Below are 21,726 nucleotides of genomic sequence, written 5' to 3'. Positions count from 1 at the left end.
GGTTGTGGTAATAATCCGCAGTAGTAATTCTCCAGCACTGACGTGTGCCCTCTTATATAATTTCCTGCTCTATTAGATAACATTTTAAAAGCACACTGAATATGCATCCCTAAAACCAACTGCGTGCAGTATGTTTCAGACCTCAGTATCAGGTCTTTACTCGTGACTTCATGACATTCCTGACAAAATGAATGTTTACTACTTGTTTTCGAGGAGTGAATTTATAGGTGACAACCAATATGGCCACAAAACGCATGCAGCAAAGCGGGCATCACAGTTAAAAAAATCACACTTGGGTGCATTCAAAATTCGCACATAAAGTGCCGTGCCATCGCTATCCCCTGCTGTGGCTGTGACAGCTGCAGCAGGGAATACTTTGGATGTGAAACCCTTGGATGCGGTCACATCCAGGGGTTTCACCTTGTGGTCAATGGGGCCAGCGGCAGTAGCGCGGTCCCCATTGGGAACATACAGAGGAAATCGCGATCCTCTGCTACAGCTGTGACAGTTGTGGCCAAGGATTTCTTCATCTCCGCAGGTAGTCCCTTCATCACTGAACACTGTGACAGCACTGAAGAATTTCCCTGCCACAGCTGACATAGCTATGGCACAAGAGAGCAGTGTTCTCCCATTGCTTTCAATGGGACTGGCGCTCCTACAGCCCCATTGAAAGTAATGGGCTGCCGGCAACCGCTGCAGTGATTTTCGGGGAAGGGCTTTAAATATAAAAAAATAAATATATACTCACCTCTCCGCCACTGCCAGGGCTGTAATTGCCTGAGCACTCAGCCAATCAGACACAGCCCTTTCAGCAGGCAGAGCAGTTCAGAGGGACCAGTGGCGGAGAGATGAGCGAATGTACTCGGTTCGGGTGTTTTTGGACTTGAGCACCGCTTTTTCCGAGTAACTGACTACTCGGACGAAAATATTCGGGGGGGGGGGGGGGGGGCGGCGTGGTGGAGTGGGGGGTAGCAGTGGGGAACAGGGGGGAGCTCTCTCTCTCCCCCCTCCCACTCCCCTCTGCAACCCCCCGTGCACCCCTGACGCCCCCCGAATCTTTTCGTCCGAGTAGTCAGTTACTCGGAAAAAGCAGTGCTTGAGTCCAAAAACACCCGAAAAGAGTACGCTCGCTCATCTCTAGTGAGTTAACATTTTTAAAATTTTTTTACACATTCTAGGGATGATTTTTAGGGAAGGGCTTATATATAAAGCCCTTCCCCGAAAATCACTGCAGGGGTTGGCGGCAGCCCATTGAGGGGGCTCCCCGTGGAGATGAAGAAATCCTCTGTCACAGCTCTGGCAGACGATCGCTATCTTCTCTGTATGTTGTCAATGGGGTCGCCGCTGCTGCCACCGGCCCCATTGACCCGTAGGTGAAACCCCTGGATGTGACAGTATGCAGGGGTTTCATATCCAAAGAATCCTGCATTTTGCAATACGCTGTCCTATTTTTTACCGCTGCAATTTTTTGCCCAGGTAAAAATCGGATATTTGACTGCTGCCATTGAAAAGCATTGGTTCTAATGGATGCGAATCACAAATGCAAAAAACATGCGCAACACAAAATGCTCGTGTGACTGAGCCCTAAGTGAGATGTAAATTGTGCAGGATTCCAGCAGAAAGTATGCCATTTTCACCAAGTGACACTACAGGAAATATGATATGATGCATTACATTGTGCCCATTGAAAGTAATAGACTGTATGATGCAGAAATGTACTGGATCCACCAAGTGAAGATATTCCACTGTTGCTTTGTAGCCGTTCACTCCCTTGGCTAAGGCCAGTCTCGCACAGATGGGTTGGATTCCGCATGCAGAAACTTGCAGCGGAATCCGGCTCTGTTCCTGGCCGGCGACCCCGCATATTTTTGACTTTCTGTATTGCGGATGACCGCAGATGCTCGCCCTTGGTCATGCGCAGTACAGACTTTTAAAAAAAAAAACTTTGTTTTTCCCGCACCATCGCTAGGCGATAACGTGGGTAACCACAACCTATCCGCAATTTTAATTTCAATGGAAGACATCCGTGCGGACACTGCACAAAAATAGAAGATGCTGTGATTTTATTTCCGCTCGTGGACATTGCAATCTCTATCCACTCATCTAAGCGGATATATGCAAATATTTTATTCTTTTAATGTGTGATCGTCCGCGTATGTGACGATCGCGGATTCTGGAATTCAAATCTGGTCGTGTGAGACCGGCCTACCCCCACCTTCCCAACTCTATTACCTTAGAATTCACTACTAGAAGATCTCAAAATGAATTTTCTAAATTAAATGACCTAAACAGTAGGACTTGGGAACAAGAAAAGCAAAATATATACTGTATACTAGTGCTAGCGTAGCACAGTGGGATCCTGACCTTGGTTATGTGTTTAATCTCCTATCATGCAACATTTTTTGAGTGCGTTCTCTAAAGTATTAGGGGTTTTACTATTGATCGCCTATCCTCACAATAGGACATCAAGAGTTGAATCAGTAAATCTGTTGCTTAGGATGCCCGCTGATCAGCTGATTGCCAGGCCCGCTGAAAGTGTAGACAATGCTAGAAGCAGATAATGTTGTCAGTATCGCGCCAGCCTGGTTTGGTACTGCAGGCACAGCTGCCATTGATTTCAGTTGGAGCCGTGCCTGCCATATGAAACTGGGATGCTGCAATATGGACAACATTATCTGCTTCCAGCACTGAGAGTGGATCCAGCGATCAGCTGATCAGTGGGGATTCCGAGCAGCAAATCCCCACCGATCAGCTATTAACATGACCTGAGGATAGTTGATCAATAGTAAAAGTCCTGGACAAGCCCTTTAAATATAACATATGTAAAGTAATTGTGGTAGAGAATTAAAGAAAAAAAAGGTAAAATGATTGAAAACTGGCAAAATATGACATTATTGTTGTGCATACAAAGATGTGCTATACAATCATTAAGGACGGTTTCACATCTGCTCTCAGGGTTCTGCTTTGCTGCTCCGTTTGAATGGAAACAAACAGCGGCAAATGGACCCCATTGACTATAATGGGATCCGTTCGGTTTCCACTCAGCTGCCCGGCTTCTGGACAGAACAGATAGTGCTGCTTGCAGCGTTTTCTCTTCAGGTATTTTGAGCTGGATCTGTGACAAAACCTTCGGCCGGAGGCTCCAATGCAGATGTGAAACCGGCCTCATCCTAATAGGATTATGATGTTTTTTCCTTTGTTTAATTCCTTTAATCCGGGATCCATAGGACAAACAGGTGCCGTAGATCATTCCAGATTATCAGACAGACATGTAGTGGATATGTAGTCCAATGAAAAATGGCGTTCATGGTTTCAAAAATAATCTGCTGCTATTATCGTATTGTCATGATCAGAATAGTCTTCTAATTTGTTCTATTTGCTCTGTTTTATGGTGTAAGAAGATTCCGGATTATCAGGCAGTTCTGTCTCAGAAACAAGGACTGGACTTCCGGAATAACTGGACTATTGGATGCCGTATTAAAGGAATTTTACTCCATACACTTGAGGAGAGCTCTATAAATTACAAATGTTAAGCCAGCTGTCTGACCCCATCCTGATAATAACATCAGCTCAGTAGATCTCTTAACATTCTATATAATAATCCAGCATCTAATGTCTAATCACATTCTATACATTGTATGTACATGTTAAGTAGCACTGTCTGACCCTGGTCCTGATAATATCCGCTCTCTGTACACTAGATGTACCATCCCAGCTCTGCCTGATTCTGTCCTGATTATATTCAGTCTCTATATACTAGGTATATTATCCCAGCGCTGTCTGATCCCATCCTAATAATACCCAGGCAGTAGATCTCTGTAAATGACGTATAATAACCGAGCACTGCCTGATCCTTTGCAGATAATATCTAGTCATTATAATGATCTGAGGTTCAGCAGTGGCTTTCACTGTCCTGATTTTATGTAGATGATAAATAGCATGACAGTAACACCTCTCTCCACCGTATATTAGGTAAGGGGCCAGAGACACTTTATGCGGGGCAGAAGCTGAATGATAATGAGTGGCACACTGTCAGAGTGGTCCGGCGTGGGAAGACCCTTAAACTTACCGTGGACGATGATGTTGCAGAAGGTGAGACAATTTGTGACTGTAATGGTATGTAGCATGTTATATATAATTTACTGGTGTCTAGGTGATAAAAGGTTGCTGTAAATTTGGAAGCAGTGGTTGCTGGATGATATGCTTCTGATTTCCTGCATTCTTGTCTTCTACCAGAAGATGGCGACGTTTTAACAGAATTTGAGCCATCTTGTCTCCCTTCATGTTTTAGTTTGTAAGCTTTAGCGGTTTTTCCTCTAGAAGTTGTCTTTCTGCCTACGTTGCTCTGCACTTATGACTAGAAGCCTTAATGATTGTGATCCCGTTACCCAGGTACCATGGCGGGTGATCACACCCGCTTAGAATTCCACAACATTGAGACTGGCTCCATGACTGAGAAACGGTTTGCCTCTGCTGTGCCCTCAAAGTTCATTGGGCACCTCCAGAGCCTCATGTTCAATGGCATGCTCTACATTGACCTCTGCAAGAATGGAGACATTGACTACTGCGAGCTGAAGGCACGGTTTGGTATTCGGCCCATCATTGCTGATCCTGTCACCTTTCGGACCAAGGCCAGCTACCTGACCCTATCGACCCTGCAGGCCTACACCTCAATGCATCTCTTCTTCCAGTTCAAGACCATCTCACCTGATGGCTTCATTCTTTTCAACAGTGGAGATGGCAACGACTTCATCGCGGTGGAGCTAGTCAAGGGGTATGAGTGAGAGGTTAAGATGTGTGCAAATAAGGAATGATAACATTTGGTAGTATGAAAAGAGTGTAGAGTAGGGACTGAAAATAGACCCATATAAGTGGAAGTTACGGGGGGCATTAACTCAAAATTCACTTTTAATCGGATTTTCAGCATTTAATTGATCCTCTGCAGGACATTACAGTGCAGTGTTTCACCATGCCAGCCCAGGGGAACACTGTAAGATGATGAAATGCAGCTGTGCTAGAGGGACAGTTCACCATTGCATTAGGTTGTCTATCACACATTTAATGGAATCTAATGCATTAAAGTTGCTCCTTAGTGCAACTTTTGTTATAATTCAGACAAGAGCTCAGTGGTGACTACCATGTCTCGAGTGAGGACCCTACAAACAAATCTCCTTATCTCAGCCTCCCAGACCCCTGTGATGTGGTGGTGGGGTAACTGTTGTCGTAGCTGAATGTTCAGGTTTTGGGTGGAGCAGAGGGAATAACTTCCAGACCTGATGATAATTTTGTTCTTCGCGAGTTTGGGGAAGGTTGTACATGCTGATTGGTCTATGATGTCTGATTCACCGTCTTTTCTCAGGTACATCCACTATGTGTTTGATCTTGGGAATGGGCCAAACGTTATCAAAGGGAACAGTGACCGACCCTTGAATGACAACCAGTGGCATCATGTCGTGATCACTCGAGACAATAGTAACACCCATACCTTGAAGGTAGACACCAAGGCCGTCACTCAGGTCATCAATGGAGCCAAGAACCTTGATCTAAAAGGTAAGCACTAGCGGGTGAAGTAATGCTTCGCAGTAGTGTCCATATTTATTGCATTTATGTCTGAAAAATGGAGTAAATCCTGTGGTCAGTCTCTATGTCTGGTTACATGAGGCTCATTTCTGGACATACTGTAAGCAGTGGTTACAATATGAAGAGTATATAAGGACATCTGTGTAATATAAGAATATCATGGTGAAACTTATCTACTGGAGGATCATCTGATGCAGCATTTCCCAACTCCAGTCCTCATGGACCCCAACAGGTCATGTTTTCAGGACTTCCTCAGTATTGCACAAGTAATGTAATTATTGTCGGTGCCTCAGACATTGCCACAGGTCTTCTTACTATGGGATATCCTGAGAACACGACCTGTTGGAGGTCCCTGAGGACTGGAGTTAGGAAACACTGATCTAGTGTACTGTGAGTGGATGGAGTGTCGTGTAACATAGTGTTAACAGGTAGATTGACCTTTAGTATAGTGTAAGCAGGTGGAGCATTATCTAGTGTAATGTAAGCAGGTGGAGTGTCATCTGGTATATTGTTAGCAGGTAGAATGTCCTCTATTGTAGTGTGATCAATAAACCCACAAGGGATGTATGATTCACCACCATAGGGCACACAGGTGAACCTAGGTTTTTAACTAACATGAAGCTTAATGGATATTCATGCTGGACACTTACAGCGCTGCAAGTTTTTAAAGGGGTTGTACCAAGGTATAAAGTTACCCTGCATGCATAGGACCGGTGGAACTCCGACTACCACGATCCTGAGAACAAGGGTCGTGAAGGTCCCAGCATGAATGGACCGTGCTGTCGCACCATTCATTTCAATGACAGCACCAATCGGACCTTACAAATCGAAGTTATCCCCAATAGTATGAGGAGTGGAGAGTCATCTAGCTTGGTGTGAGTGGGTGAAGTGGTGTCATCCAGCATAACGTGAGTTTTAGAGAAGTGTTATCTAGCATAGTGTTAGTGGGTAGTGTCATCCAGTGTAGTGTGAACAGGTGGAGTGTCATCCAGTATAGCATGAACAGGTGGAGTGTCATCCAGTGTAGTGTGAACAGGTGGAGTGTCATCCAGTGTAGTGTGAACAGGTGGAGTGTCATCCAGTGTAGCGTGAACAGGTGGAGTGTCTTCTACTGTAGCGTGAACAGGTGGAGTGTCATCCATTGTAGCGTGAACAGGTGGAGTTTCTTCTACTGTAGCGTGAACAGGTGGAGTGTCATCCAATGTAGCATGAACAGGTGGAGTGTCATCCAGTGTAGCGTGAACAGGTTGAGTGTCATCCAGTGTAGTCTGAACAGGTGGAGTGTCTTCTACTGTAGCGTGAACAGGTGGAGTGTCTTCTACTGTAGCGTGAACAGGTGGAGTGTCATCAAATGTAGCATGAACAGGTGGAGTGCCTTCTACTGTAGCGTGAACAGGTGGAGTGTCATCCAGTGTAGCGTGAACAGTTGGAGTGTCATCCAGTGTAGCGTGAACAGGTGGAGTGCCTTCTACTGTAGCGTGAACAGGTGGAGTGTCTTCTACTGTAGCGTGAACAGGTGGAGTGCCTTCTACTGTAGCGTGAACAGGTGGAGTGCCTTCTACTGTAGCGTGAACAGGTGGAGTGTCTTCTACTGTAGTGTGAACAGGTGGAGTGTCTTCTACTGTAGCGTGAACAGGTGGAGTGTCATCCAATGTAGCATGAACAGGTGGAGTGTCTTCTACTGTAGCGTGAACAGGTGGAGTGTCATCCAGTGTAGTGTGAACAGGTGGAGTGTCTTCTACTGTAGCGTGAACAGGTGGAGTGTCATCCAGTGTAGCGTGAACAGGTGGAGTGCCTTCTACTGTAGCGTGAACAGGGGGAGTGCCTTCTACTGTAGCGTGAACAGGTGGAGTGCCTTCTACTGTAGCGTGAACAGGTGGAGGGCCTTCTACTGTAGTGTGAACAGGTGGAGTGTCTTCTACTGTAGTGTGAACAGGTGGAGTGCCTTCTACTGTAGCGTGAACAGGGGGAGTGCCTTCTACTGTAGCGTGAACAGGTGGAGTGCCTTCTACTGTAGCGTGAACAGGTGGAGTGCCTTCTACTGTAGCGTAAACAGGTGGAGTGCCTTCTACTGTAGCGTGAACAGGTGGAGTGCCTTCTACTGTAGCGTGAACAGGTGGAGTGCCTTCTACTGTAGCGTGAACAGGTGGAGTGCCTTCTACTGTAGCGTGAACAGGTGGAGTGTCTTCTACTGTAGCGTGAACAGGTGGAGTGTCTTCTACTGTAGTGTGAACAGGTGGAGTGTCTTCTACTGTAGTGTGAACAGGTGGAGTGACTTCTAATGTAGTGTGAACAGGTGGAGTGTCATCCAGTGTAGCATGAATAGGTGGAGTGTCTTCTACTGTAGTGTGAACAGGGGGAGTGTCATCCAGTGTAGCGTGAACAGGTGCAGTGTCATCCAGTGTAGTGTGAACAGGGGGAGTGTCTTCTACTGTAGCGTGAACAGGTTGAGTGTCATCCAGTGTAGTGAATATAGTGCTGGGACCGTAAAATTCACCGCCATAAAGAGGAGAACTGATGGAGATAATAAAGTTGCACTGCATGAAGAACTGATGTGCTGTGTTATGTCTAATAGAGGACTAGATGGATTGGAGCATTACTTCTATCTCTGGTGCTCTTTCAGTGCTCGACCCCTTCAGTTCTTTCTGCAGTGTTTTCTAACACCTTAGTAACCAGACATTTTTCCGTTTTACTTTTTTTTTTTTACATTATTGTTACAAGAGCTACATCTTTTTTTTCATCAACAGAGCTGTATGAGGGCTTGATTTTTGCAGGCCACGTTCTTTTTTTGAATAGTATGATTTAATGGGTCATATAATGTATTGAAACCATTTACAAATTTCTAAATGGGGTGAAATGGAAAAAAAATGCAATTGCGCCTTTTTTTTGGGGGGGGGGGGTTTGCTTTTATGGTGGTCAGGGTGCAGTAAAAATGATATGTTAACTTTATTTTGTGGGTCAGTACAATTATGATGATACCAAATTTAAAGCGTTTTCATTATGATTTAATATCTGGCTGCATTGAAAAAAAACAACAACATTACCTAACAGGCGCTGTCTGCTCCGCCGCACTTCCCCTCCGCATGTCCCCGACACTTGTCTGCAGTCTTCAGCCAGTGCTTCCTGGCCAAGATGCTCAAAAATGCCGCCTCCAGGAAGCCCTGTCTCTGATTGGCTGCGCTGCGGCGCTCGAGAACCAATCACTGCAGTGCTCAATGGGCCAATCACAGCTGTGCAATGCGATTTCGTGCGATGCAATGCAACCCAAAAGAAGGCTCCATAGGGAGACATGGGCTACAAAACCTCGCAAATTGCGTCTGTAAAGAGCATGCCGCAATTTTTTTCTCTCTCACAATGTAGCAGCCTACAAAACATCGCTGATGTGAACAAACCCATTGGAAAGCATGGACTTCACATACATGTGATTCGTAGCACTGTCGCATCGCGAGAAAATAGCACGGGTTTTTTCGCCCATGTAAAACCGGCCTATAAGAGCATGCCGTGATTTTTTTTTCTAGCAAACATAGCGTCAGACAGAACATCGCTAATGTGAAGGTACCCATTGAAAAGCACGGGCTTCATATACATACTTTTTGCAGCGCTGCCACATCGCTAAAAAAATCACATAATTTTGTAGCCTGCGTAAAAAAAAAGCAGCCTTAAAAATCTTTTTAAAATTAAACTTACTAATTATTTCTTCTAGTCCTCATAGAGGGCTTGAACTTGTAATTGTCTGATCGCTTAGGCCTCCCTCACAAAAAGGTTGCGGTAAGCACTGCGATTTAAATCGCGTTGCTCTGCAACCTTTTACATTTGTTTTCGGCCTCATCATCGATGAAGAGTACGAAACGCTCAAAAATAGAACAGACACTGCTTGAAAATCGCGGTCATGAAAAGCGCTGCGATCGAGCAGCTGTCTGAGCGGCTTGCATTAAAAACAATGTCGGCGTTATACCACGATTAGCGCAGTGCTGAAAGCGCCGTGCTAATTGCGGTAAAAAGCGCCTGTGTGAGGGAAGCCATATACTGCAGTATTTCAGTTTTGCACTATACTGTGCTTTATACGACAGCCTATTAAGCACTGCCGCAGAGCCCACTCCATACTCACCCACCTTAACGATCCATGACGGATATATTCATTACCAATGCAATCCACAGCAACAAATGATTTATTGATGACCCATGAGCAAGAAAAGTTCTGGATCTTGTCTGTAGTAAGAAGGAGCAATTCCTCTAAGAGTCATATCTTCTCTTTACTCACAGGTGACCTGTACATTGCCGGCTTGGCACAGGGCATGTACAGCAATCTGCCCAAACTCGTGGCCTCCAGAGATGGTTTTCAAGGCTGTCTGGCATCAGTGGACCTCAACGGGAGACTCCCTGACCTGATCAACGATGCCCTGCACCGCAGTGGGCAGATTGAACGTGGATGTGAAGGTACAAGTTCATACAGTGATGGCAGCGCTCGACTGTTGGACTCATTCACTTCATTCCTCGATGCGCCTAACTCGCCTTCATCTTCACTCCTCTCCTCCATCTCCCTCCCCCTGATCTTCACTTCCACTCTCCTCACCCTTATACTGTCCATCACTGGGAACAGTTCAACCATGTGCCCACCAAGAGGTGCAGCAGCCATGACTTCTCACATCCTCCACATTCCACCTAGTAAAGGAAACCCTCATTTAAACATCATCGGCACAAAGTTGAAATGTCTTGAAGTGAGTTTGCCAGAAAGCTGACAATCAAACACGTCTGCAACCATACAGACTGCATTATTTATGGATGGACGTTTGTGTCGTACTTTATGGAGATGTTCTGTTTACTGGCTGTATTAGTTGTAATGAAGATCATCAGATGCCGAGTAGCTGAATCCTATAGTGGATTATCAATAAATCCTGGGCCAGAGAAGAGGTAACGTGTCTCCCTCAGCAGCCAATCACGATGTTCACATGTAGCAGTGCTGGAGCAGTAAATAATGCAGCAAAACCACATAGAAACACATGCGACCCATCTAGAACTGCTGGTATGACAACATGCCGACAGACACCATGGTTAACCTACATGCCCTACTGTGCCCAAATCACTGAGCCATGCGTCTTCAGGGTTTTTCCTTCTGTCCTGTTATTTCCTAATGTAATAAATACTTTATATAACTGATGTCTGTTTTGTTGGGGAGGGGTGGTCATTTTTTTGGAATTTGCCGCTTCTCACGTCTCTGGTTGTTTTATCAATGTTGAATTTAAGTTTTTACAGAACAGTCTTAAAACAAGGAAAAAACATCTCGGCCTCCAAACTCATCTGCTCATTGACATTTCACTCCTTCCCATCATGCTTTGCCTGTGTGATTTGTCCCTGCACTGATCTCTGACAGGTGTAAGCAGCCCCACACCCTCCGTGTGGGTCCTCCTTTCACAAAGGTGCTGTGTGATAGTTTTGGGGTGCAGCATCCGTCTCCCAAGAGAGGAGAGGGTGCCGCGGGGGGCATGCCCTAGTCTGTACACACACAGATTTAAATAGGAAATGTCATTAGTGTGGACAAGGTTTATGGGAAGTTCTGAATCCTGGTTATGTTGCAAAACTGGGGTGACCGCTCACAGCCCCCCAATAACAGTAAACAATCTGCAGGAGTCAGAGGAGCACAGGAACACCAGTAAATCACTACATGGTGAGAGGTTGGTATCTGCACGTAGACCACTAGCTATCATATAGTGCCACCTTGTACCTGCAGGCGGTTGGAGGTACTACATTGTCAGACGATCTTAAGAAAAGTAACTTTCGCAGCAGGGTGGTGGGTGTATACAGCCTAGCAGGCTGTTTTATGAACTACATATTGACAAGGGGAGGAATATCATATATGAGAATCGATGTCTGTATAAAATATGTTTGTGTTTTTATAACCATGTGGGAGCCTGTGATCCAGGGAGACGAGGTGACTGTCTGGGGGCTTTATTTGCAGATCGCCCCCCACCCCCTGAGACAGCGTGCTTGCTCTGCGCTTCCTGCATTGTAAGCTTTGCTTGTGGCAGGAGTTGCTGGCTGCTTGTCATCTGGCTGACAGATGCTTGTTTTTGGTTTTTTTGTGTTTTTTTTTTTTGCCATACAGGTGGATGTTGCTTCTCTTGGGGAGGTGGTGAGTGTGGATGGGGGGGAGTTCTCCAGAGTAGTGGTACCCCAAGATTTGCTGCTGTACTAACATCTGCTTTGTTTTTGTTCCTCGGCTAACAAAAGATGCTTTGACCAAAGCTAATCTACAAGGTAGTCTGCCCATAACCTAACCTGCATCGTCACCTGTAATACAGCCACACCACCACCAAAGGGCGCCTGCGTCTGCTCATTCGGGAGAGCAGGCTGGCTGTTGGTTTGGCAGTTCTGAGCAGGGTCAGCACTGAGTGTTCAGGTATCAGAGAGCAGGGATTATGGGGAGGATTGGTGATCTGGTACAGCAAGGTCACCCAGTGGAGGGGTTTATGTCTGGGGAGAGGAATTAATAAGATTTATGCTGTCTCCAATGAAGGGTCAGTGCTGGCCGTGCTCCATGTATTTGCTCATTGTCCGATCACCTGTGTGTCCACTGCATGATTTCCTTTTTTGTGTGCCTTGCTGCGTCTGAGGGAGATGGTTTTATTCTGTGCTTGTCTTGTTGCAACAATGCATGCGCATGCGGCTCACTGGTAGAAATATTGGGGTGCTATTGTAGGAGTAAAATTGGGGAGGTTCTTACCATCTTACGGGAAGGTCTGATGTCTAGATAACAACAATGAATCTTCTTTGTCTGGACCATCATCTTATGACTTCTATGCTGAGGTTATGGTGGCTGGGACCTTCTAATCCAAACCAACTACAATTTGGTGCACGCCTCTCGTGGCCATCCTAACATCTCTGTATTAGACAGACCAGACATTAGATCCTCTTCTCACATTATACAAGAAGTGGCCTACATATTACTGTCAGTGGAGGCAGGCTTGTTCACATCTCCTCAGGCATAGACTTGCATTTTTTAGAAGAAGTTAAGCCTCCATACTGTTCCAGTTGTGTCAGCAGACGGTACAGCGGCCTGTACTTTGTGACTGACACAGGCTGCAGGGTGTTCTTTAAAGGGCCCTACACTGTGCCAATATGGTGAAGGCTGCAGTGTTGCACTTGCAGCTTCCTAACGTACCCCATACTGAGTCTTTAGGGACCTTGAATACAATTGTTCCACAAGACGCAGTGGAATTTGAAGTCACAGAAATCAATTCTGCATCAAAATCTGTCATTTAGACATGCAGAATTTTCCACGGGACAGCAGAATAATTCCAGCCATGTGACAGGATCTTAAGTGCTATCTATTAGCAGACAATGGGCTATTATACCATATGACACGGAAAGTATCACGGCCGCACGGCCTTCTACATTTTTTACTGGAATGATACCACTCATCTTTGTTTTACGTAATTTCGAATTAAACATTCCCCTAAATATTGCTGTTTGCTGCAGAGGAACCTGCACTTCTAGAAAACCTCGGTTGAAGGCTGTGAATATTGTGTCCTAAATCCACATCCCAAGTTTTATAAGAACAGGCAAAAGATGGTCGCCATGTACTTTAAAAAATAGTGGATGCTATTACTCCTTTTTAACTCCATAACCCCAAAAGCTGACTGTTTATATTACATCTGTTGTGTGCTACATGATGAGCGTTGTCATGCCAGATATAGGGGTAAATGACAGGAACTACATGACAACTGCTGCTTCTAGCCCCCCCTACAGCCATGCTGCATAGTGACTGGTGAGTCCAAATGGAGCGTAACAGTGCTGCTAGTAATTGCCATATTTATTAACTAACCTGTGTCATCTGTTAGTAATAGAGCAGTCAGTGCACATACAGAGAAGGCAGCAGGTCACAGAGTGATGATTTTACCATTTCTGTTAATGTATCCGAGCAGCCCCCTCTGTTATTAAGAGTAAACTCTTTACTGACATACATTTTAGTGATAAGAGTCAGAAATGCTATCTTTTCTCCTTGGGGAAGAGGGTATGGGAAGGGGTTATATATAAGAGAATAATGGAAGGGGTTAGTACATGAATCTGTATGGGTAGGTTTGTAGGCCTGGGGTGGTCAGTAAGACATTGATGTGTATATATTGTATTACTTGCTTTGTAGTTTTGGCTGCATGTGCTGTCTTAGTGGTCATCAACAGGTTATATATTTGGATTCTTCAGGTTCTCTCGGGATCTGGGTCTGATTTTTGCATGTATTCGCTGCTATCCAGCCTTGCTTGAGTGACACACGTCATTTTGTTGCATGCTACAATTTTGAGTTTTGGCTTAGAAAACTTACTGGGGGTGTAATGGGGAAACAGACCGCTGTTCAATTCTCTGTTCTGTGCTGGGTTGCAGGTCCAACAACAACCTGTCAGGAAGATTCCTGTGCAAACCAGGGAGTGTGCATGCAGCAATGGGAGGGCTTCACCTGCGACTGTTCCATGACATCCTACTCGGGGCCACAGTGCAATGACCGTGAGTACAGACACATTCAACGCTGTGTGAGTGCATGAGCAATGCCACAGCCTGGCTGCCCTTATATTGAGACCCTGGAATGGAAGATCCTGCTCCCAGGATGATCGCACCCACCTTAGAATGATGTTTAACATCAGAGTTGACTATTTGCATTTCCCCAGGCTATGACACAATTGTCCAAAAGTCTTTTGAATGCTGTTCTGTGTCCTAACCTGAGGTAGTAAAAATAACCTCTCCTGATGAGGGATTCATAACAGAAAGTAAAAGTTGCAGGGTGGTGGCAGAAGCCAGTACATTAAAGTTATCTGATGGTGGAAAACCTAAGATTGTAACTTGGATGTTTACACATTTAATACATTAAAAAGTGTCATACACATAGGAGTATATTTATAGATAGAAGGGTAATGCTGCATAGGCTGAACCATCACTCACAGTAGATTGTATGCCGCTTAATAATGCCAATAATAAATGATTACAGTGATAAATCACATGACTTTATTATTACACCGCCCCCTGCTGTCAGCTCCCTGTCATTATACCAGATTGTGGCTATGTGCCACATACTGTTCTATATTTATTATGTTACCATCATAATTGTGAAGATGAGCGGACTCTGGATGATGGTGGAAGGGCTATTCTGCACATAATGTAATGCAGGAAATTCTACATTCTGTTTAGTGGTACAAATCTGTGTTATACCTGATCAGGTAAGTCATGTGCAGCCAACATGTTATGCTACAGGTAAGAGATCATATGTAAACATTGTGCGACACCTGCCACATTTACACCTGCGCTTTGTGATACATTATGGAACCTCACCGCAGTCATTCATCAGCCCTGAAAGGGTTAACCACCCTTCTCTGAGTTAGTGAGTCATGAGGAATGTAGCGGGAAGGTCACCAGAAATCCAGAGGTTGTCTGTGGTCTTAATTATTCTCCAGTTGGAGAGACTTTAATTATTTATAATATTTAATTAAACCGCCGCAGAAAACAAAACTTCCCTTCCCCCTCCTGAGCCTCTGTGGGTACTGCTCTCCCTGTGACCTCCGCTCTGCTCCTACCTATTACCTCTGTCCTGTATCATAGCACCCAAGCACAGCATAAATGTGTCTCTGATCTCACTGCCTTTATGTGTTCGCTGTCAAACTCAAGTACAGGAATGATACATATGATGTGGCGTTGTCCAAAATTAACCGATACTGGACTGAGGTCCACTCTTTGATTAACACTGGATGTAAAATAAATCTGGAGTTTACTCCATTAATATGTATCCTAGGATATATAAGTGATATACCAGTGGAGGAGCATGAGCACCCAGAGGCAGCATTGGCTGGATGAGTCCCCCCTACATTGAGGGAATTTAAGGATAAAGTCAACCGACTCTTAAATGTAAAGCAGGACACAAATACAGTAAGATATGGTCCAAATGGTTGGATGCATTTGGCTTGGCACAACTGACTATGCACATTACGTAAACTGAATGTACAAGGGAAACAATACATAGGGTATATCCTAGTAATGAGAGAGAAAAGTAGTGACCCATGAAATAATCATGAGGCATGTGTCTTAATATATCTGGTTGACTGTTTATATCACAATATAATGTAGAAATACAATAGCAAAGCTTATAAAGCTGTTGTACATGTATGTGGGATAGGTAAAGTACAGTATTCACTGAAGTGTAGCTTGAGCTCAATGGAAAGTACAACTGACTATTCTCAAAGGGACAAAGTTAAAGAGATAATCTGAACGGATGGGAAATTCCATGGATGCTGGACAATCTATATATATTTAATACACAAGGGAGACTCGTGGGGGTTGCAATGCTTTTTGTTTTGTTTTTAATGTATGTTTTTGTTAAATAAGGAAAGTGCTGAAAATCCAAATAAAAAATATTAAATATAAAAAAGAATACCCAGAAAGGCTATTAAAATTGGGATTATTCACCCTAGAAAAAAGACGGTTATGGGGAGACCAAATAACTATGTATAAATACATGAGGGGACAATACAGGGATCTCTCCCAGGATCTGTTTATACCCAGGACTGCGACGGTAACAAGAGGACATCCTCTGCGTTTAGAAGAAGGAAGGTTTCATCACTAACACAGAAGGGGGTTCTTTACTGTAAGAGCAGTGAGACTGTGGAACTCTCTGCCTGAGGACGTGGTGATGGCAAAATCGATAGTTTAAGAGAGGGCTAGACGTCTTTTTAGAGCGCTATGACATTACAGGATATAGACGTTAAATAGAATGGGTTGTTGATAGGAGAATCTTCCGACTGCCGGACTTGGAGTCAGGAGGGAACCTTCTCTGAACACTGTTGATCCAGGGATTATTCTGACTGCCATTAGAGGGTTGGGAAGGGATTTTTTCCCCAGGGTGAAATAAATTGGCTTCTGCCTCATCGGATGTTTTTTTTTCTTTCTCTAGCCCAACATGGTGGGGTGGAAACAGGCTGAACTTGATCGACATTTGTCTTTTTTCAGCCTAACATAGCAAACTATGTAACTATGGAGCTTTCGCTGTCTTTTGAACGAATTTTGAGATCATCTTTCCGTGTAAATGGGCCTTAATTCAGGAATGATTCTTTCTATGGAAAGTTGTTTGCTTGTTAGTAGTGTTATCTATAATGATGGAAGGTCTGCAGCAAGCTATCTACTGGTCGTTTCATATAAATGATGAGTCATCTTCTTCGTACCATTTACATTTTTGGTAGATGGTTACTCATCTAGCAGTGAATGATTAAATCTCATCATTCCTATGCAAGGTAGGGAGCGGAGTCTTGTCTGCAGTTGTGGATAAAAACAACATGAAACAACTGCTCCATATTGATTATGTACTGCTTGAACAAATGACTTACAATACAGTGACATAAAGTATTTGTCACTATCATGAACATAAAAATGGCCCCAATGTAATATCCTAGGCCTAGGGGATGTATGTAGCATCAGACTAAATAGTTGTCCAATCACATTGGATGTTGAGTTTGAAATAACCAATCCAGGAGCGGGCACATAGACAGTAGCCTTTAGTATAAGCTCTTTTTTTTTCTGATCAAAACTGCAGCGAGGTGTTATGGTCAACTTACTACGAACGTCTATTCTTTTCCAAAGGTCTCTCTCTATTTGTCGTTGCGTGCATAGTCAAAATTTTAATCAAACTCAGCAAAACGTATTGTGCATTTGAACCTTATTGACCAAGATGACGTGTATGACAAGATAGTAGACTAAATTAATTTCACACTATGCAGCGGGTTTTGGGAACCGTCATTGTCTAGGAACTTGTAAGGTGCAGCCACTTTGGGAAGATGGAACAGACAGGTGGATTGAAAGAAAATAAAAAGCTCTATGTCCAGCATTGTATATTGCTGTGGAGTAGACTGGGCTCAACAATGTTAGCAACGTCTAGTAAGCCTCTTATGTTTTCTGACTCTGATCATCACAGGTCTTTAAACTGCTGGCACTTAAGCTATCTATGTATGCTGGCAATCTGATATCTCTGGATCAGTCTGATAGTCCTACTGAAGTTCCTGACTGGTGTGTGTGACTCTATGACACCCCTTTGTGGTAGTTTATAACTGGGATCTCCTGTTCCGTGCAGTACTGTAATCTCACCACAGGGTGGCAGCATATCTCCATTAGGTGTTTCCTTTGGTTAAGCAGCATGAAGTTTATAGGCTGGAGAAGAAGATTCTGGGGAGCCTTATACCTCTTACCTGTTATGCATTTATTTATTTTCTGCTGCTTATTTAGAACCAACTTACTCCACAACACTGTACAGATTTTTGCTCATTTATCAGACATCAGTGAATTAATGGAATGATACATACAGCTCAAGGGTCTTTCTCTCTGGATATATTGCTAGGACTTCAATCGTGGCTTTAAAACAAGACCAGAATTATGACTGTAGTCAAAATACAGCTTAAGATAGAGCAGATTGAAATAGTAACTGCATATACTTGGAGCTCTCACTGCTAGTCCTCTTTCTAGAGGCCCTGTGTGTCTCAGGCTAGATCGTAGTTAAAGCTGTAGTCTTGGTCTTGTTTTAAAGAATAAAGCCTGAAATAGAACTGTTAAAGTCCCCCATCCTTTCAGACAAGTGTGGAGGAAAAAGGGGATACAACAGGGCATGTTCTGGCAGGCTTTGAAGAGAGGAGGTGAAGCATACATCTTCCTCTCTGTATAACTTTAGATAACTGCATGGGGGAAGGGGTACCATGGACTATTGTTTGTTCATGCTATCCCCCCCTTCCCCATCAATACTTAATATTTGATTGCCACAAATGTGTTTTGTTTAGTTTTTTTCCAGAAAATGTGTTCATGTAAACACCCGTCTGCAAGCAATTATGATGTTTATCAGCATACGTATTATGGTGTCAAATACGTAGCGCAAAATATTTACATCACATATGAACATCAATAAAGTTTATACATATTACACCGTCCCTATCTTGTCTCTACCCAGTGTTTAGCATAAAATAAAGGAACTGACATAAAATTATAGCAGAAATGTATGCCAATTCGGAACTGGCATACCTTTTAGTGTAGGTGCATGGAGGTGCCGAGATCTGTCTAATATATGAAGAGGTGTGGCCACTTCATGTATTAGACACATCCTGCAACAGGAAAATAATCTATATAAGACTACGCTCTATTTGTGTAAGTGCATTTGTTATATTGCCAATATCACACTCCACTTAATTTTTTTCTCCAACACATTCTGTAGTACATTGAAAGGTACTATCAAAAATACAGCTCATCCAGCAAAAAACAAGCACTCATACGGCTATGTTGACAGAAAAATTGAAAGGTTGTAGCTCTTGGAACAACGGGATGAATAAAGGAAAACAGAAACCTGAGAAATAGATGGTACTTAAAGGGTTAATAATCTGAGTCAATATTGAATTCTGTGGCTGAAACTCCTTGCTTTTGTTACAAGAGATGCAGCCATGTTCACAGACCTTAAGCACATAGCTAGGTTCTTGTGTTTGTAAGAGGACATACTGATAATTATCCCCCATGTCTGTCAAGGAATATTTTATGTGAATTTAATCAACTCGGAATTGAAGTAAAACTCACAAATCCCTTAAACTTTGTTTAAATCCCGCTTGTCTCTGACATCAGCAATAACTGCTCTGAAATCCGTTGTATGTGCTGTTATGCTCCCCTCGCTAGTAGGCTGCCGGCATGAGCTTGGGTGTATACAGTACATTTCATTGCGTTACTGCTAATATTTAGTGCTGAGCTCAGTTGACAAGAGGGATGTCAATCACAGAGGAATGGGCTCAATTATGGCGATGACACTGTACAGTTACAACACTGTCTTATGACTCCAGGTATCATATTTGCATACATCACAGGTCATTATTAAATAGCTTTTTCTGCAAGGTCAACCTGAAGGGCAAAGTCCTACAGCAACAGTTTAAGAATGAAAAGTTGATTTCAGATTCCCTTTTAAAGACACAAAAAAAAAAAGCGTGAAGAAAGGTCCTACCCTACCTTTGTCACATGTCGTATTAACTATGGGCAAGAAAGATCTTTTCTCGCCCGTACTATTGACGGGCGAGAATACTGCTAGTGAAAACTAAACCATTGAAATAAATTATTTCGTTTCAGCCCGTTATGCTTATCACAGACTCATAATGGGACTTAAACACACCCATCTTTTTAAGCCCTAAATGGAGTCAGTTAAAGTACATTGATTTTTATTGATCCATTCGCATTAGCATATATACATTGCGCGTTACTGAACATGTGAAAAAGTTCGCCGCATGCTCTATTTCATCTCATATTACACACGTACAGACCTAATTGCGTATGGGCGGCATTGCATACGCAACACTACTATGAGACAGAGTGGGCAATTTAAAAAGAAACTAGTCACACTGCGTATAACTGCCTGCGTGAGATATGCTGTCATGCGCAGTGCATTATCGCTGCCATACTCAGTGATAGCCGGCTCCCCGCCAGCTCCCACAGCGGTAAAACACTACATGATCCACACAGTGTTTTTAGCATGCGGCAGTGGGAATGAACCCGAACACCCCAGCACTGTTATAACCTCCACAGACATTTATCATATGTGCAATTTATCAGCTGCTCCTAGCCTCTCTTTTTTTTCTTTCCCATATAATAGGTTTCATGAAGTTTCACAAGTAGTACTGTGTTCTCTGCCTCCCTGGGGTCATCGCCCTCTGTGTGCCTGAATGTTTCCCTCTCTGCTTGCAGCCTCCGTACAGAAACTGTAGATGTGAAGAATATTTACAGGCTTCTGTGCAGCATATCATGTGCACTGACCTATACTGATGTGTCCTCCTGTAGTCTGATGTCCCATTTACACGGGACGACCACCGTCTAAACAAGTGCTTGAGGGCTGACGTCACCGCTAAAGTCGTTAGTGCTCGTGCAGAGCGTTTAGACAGGCAGACTTCACTGCTGGTTCGCGGGCTTCTCAGCTGGCTTCTCACTCAGCACTTCACCTTCTATGTGAAGTTCTGAGCGTGGAACGTGTACAGGGAATGAGAAGCCCGCGATTCTGCAATAGTATTTATGCTGGCTGCAACTGAACAAATAGTAAACGATTGTTTTGCATTTACATTGGACGATTATTGCTCAAATTTATTAGTTTAAACGAATTTTGAGCGATAATCGTCCCATGTAAATGGCCCATAAGGGATCGTTCACACGAGCGTATTTGCACAGCATATCGTATGTGCAAATTTTGTGTGCATAATATGCAGTGAATAGAACACATTCATTTCAGTTAGTTCAGTCACATGAGTGTATTTTTTCACGCGATTTGCGAACGCATGAAAAAATACGTAACATGACATATATTGTGTGCATTTGCACACCACAAAAGGACATTGAAATCATTGGGCTTGTGTAAATGCGAACAACTTATGCAGAAAACCTACGTATCATTGTGATTTTGCGCACATAAATACACGTGGTAACTGGCAAAATATGTGGGCAAACGCATTTTGGTCGCACATAAAAGCGGCGTATTTGTATGGCCGAATTGCACTTACACCTGTGTGAGTCCAGTCTAAGACAGGTCATCTGTGAATGATCTCTCATTGTCGCCCCATGCTGGATTATGATATGGGGATATCACATCTTTCTCTCTGGATATGTATACTCATTTAGATAATAACTCCACTGTTGTCTTCCTACCTCGTTGGGGGGGTTGTCAGTGCCTGCACTACTCTGGCAGTAAAGGTGTTAATTGTTATCTGTGTGACTTTGGAAGTTGCTGCTATTTATCATCTGTTCCTGTCCCTCAGCCAATGAAGGTGTTAGTTGGGCTTAATACTCATTTAACCGGCATCAGATCAGATGCTGCTGTGGTATAAAAGGATAATTACATTGATCAGCACTAGAGATGAGCGAGCGTACTCGGAAAAGCACTACTTGCTCGAGTAATGTGCTTTATCCGAGTATCGCTGTGCTCGGGTCTGAAGATTCGGGTGCTGCTGCGGCTGACAGGTGATTTGCACCAGGGCTGCAGGGGAGAGCGGGCGGGAGAAAGGGAGAGAAAGATCTTACCTCCGTTCCTCCCCGCTCTCCCCTGCAGCTCCCCGCTCCGTGCCGGCACCCGAATCTTCAGACCCGAGCACAGCGATACTCGGATAAAGCAAAGTACTCGAG

At 43.9% G+C, this 21,726-nt stretch overlaps 1 protein-coding gene across 3 annotated transcripts in view; it reads left to right on the top strand.

The window, feature by feature from the left end:
- Positions 1-21,726, top strand: part of NRXN3 (neurexin 3) — a 333,468-nt gene that overhangs the window by 153,207 nt on the left and 158,535 nt on the right. For 2 of the 3 annotated variants that reach the window (XM_066607621.1, XM_066607620.1), the window contains exons 7-12: positions 3,973-4,092; positions 4,393-4,774; positions 5,360-5,550; positions 9,844-10,017; positions 11,809-11,835; positions 13,957-14,076. In XM_066607621.1, coding sequence (XP_066463718.1) covers positions 3,973-4,092; positions 4,393-4,774; positions 5,360-5,550; positions 9,844-10,017; positions 11,809-11,835; positions 13,957-14,076 — 1,014 coding nt within the window. The remainder of the gene's footprint in view (positions 1-3,972; positions 4,093-4,392; positions 4,775-5,359; positions 5,551-9,843; positions 10,018-11,808; positions 11,836-13,956; positions 14,077-21,726) is intronic. The other variant, XM_066607622.1, reaches the window with a different exon arrangement.

This window comes from Eleutherodactylus coqui, chromosome 6 (genome assembly GCF_035609145.1).
Source record: "Eleutherodactylus coqui strain aEleCoq1 chromosome 6, aEleCoq1.hap1, whole genome shotgun sequence".
Taxonomy (NCBI): domain Eukaryota; kingdom Metazoa; phylum Chordata; class Amphibia; order Anura; family Eleutherodactylidae; genus Eleutherodactylus; species Eleutherodactylus coqui.
This window is presented reverse-complemented; position numbering and strand designations above follow the sequence as displayed.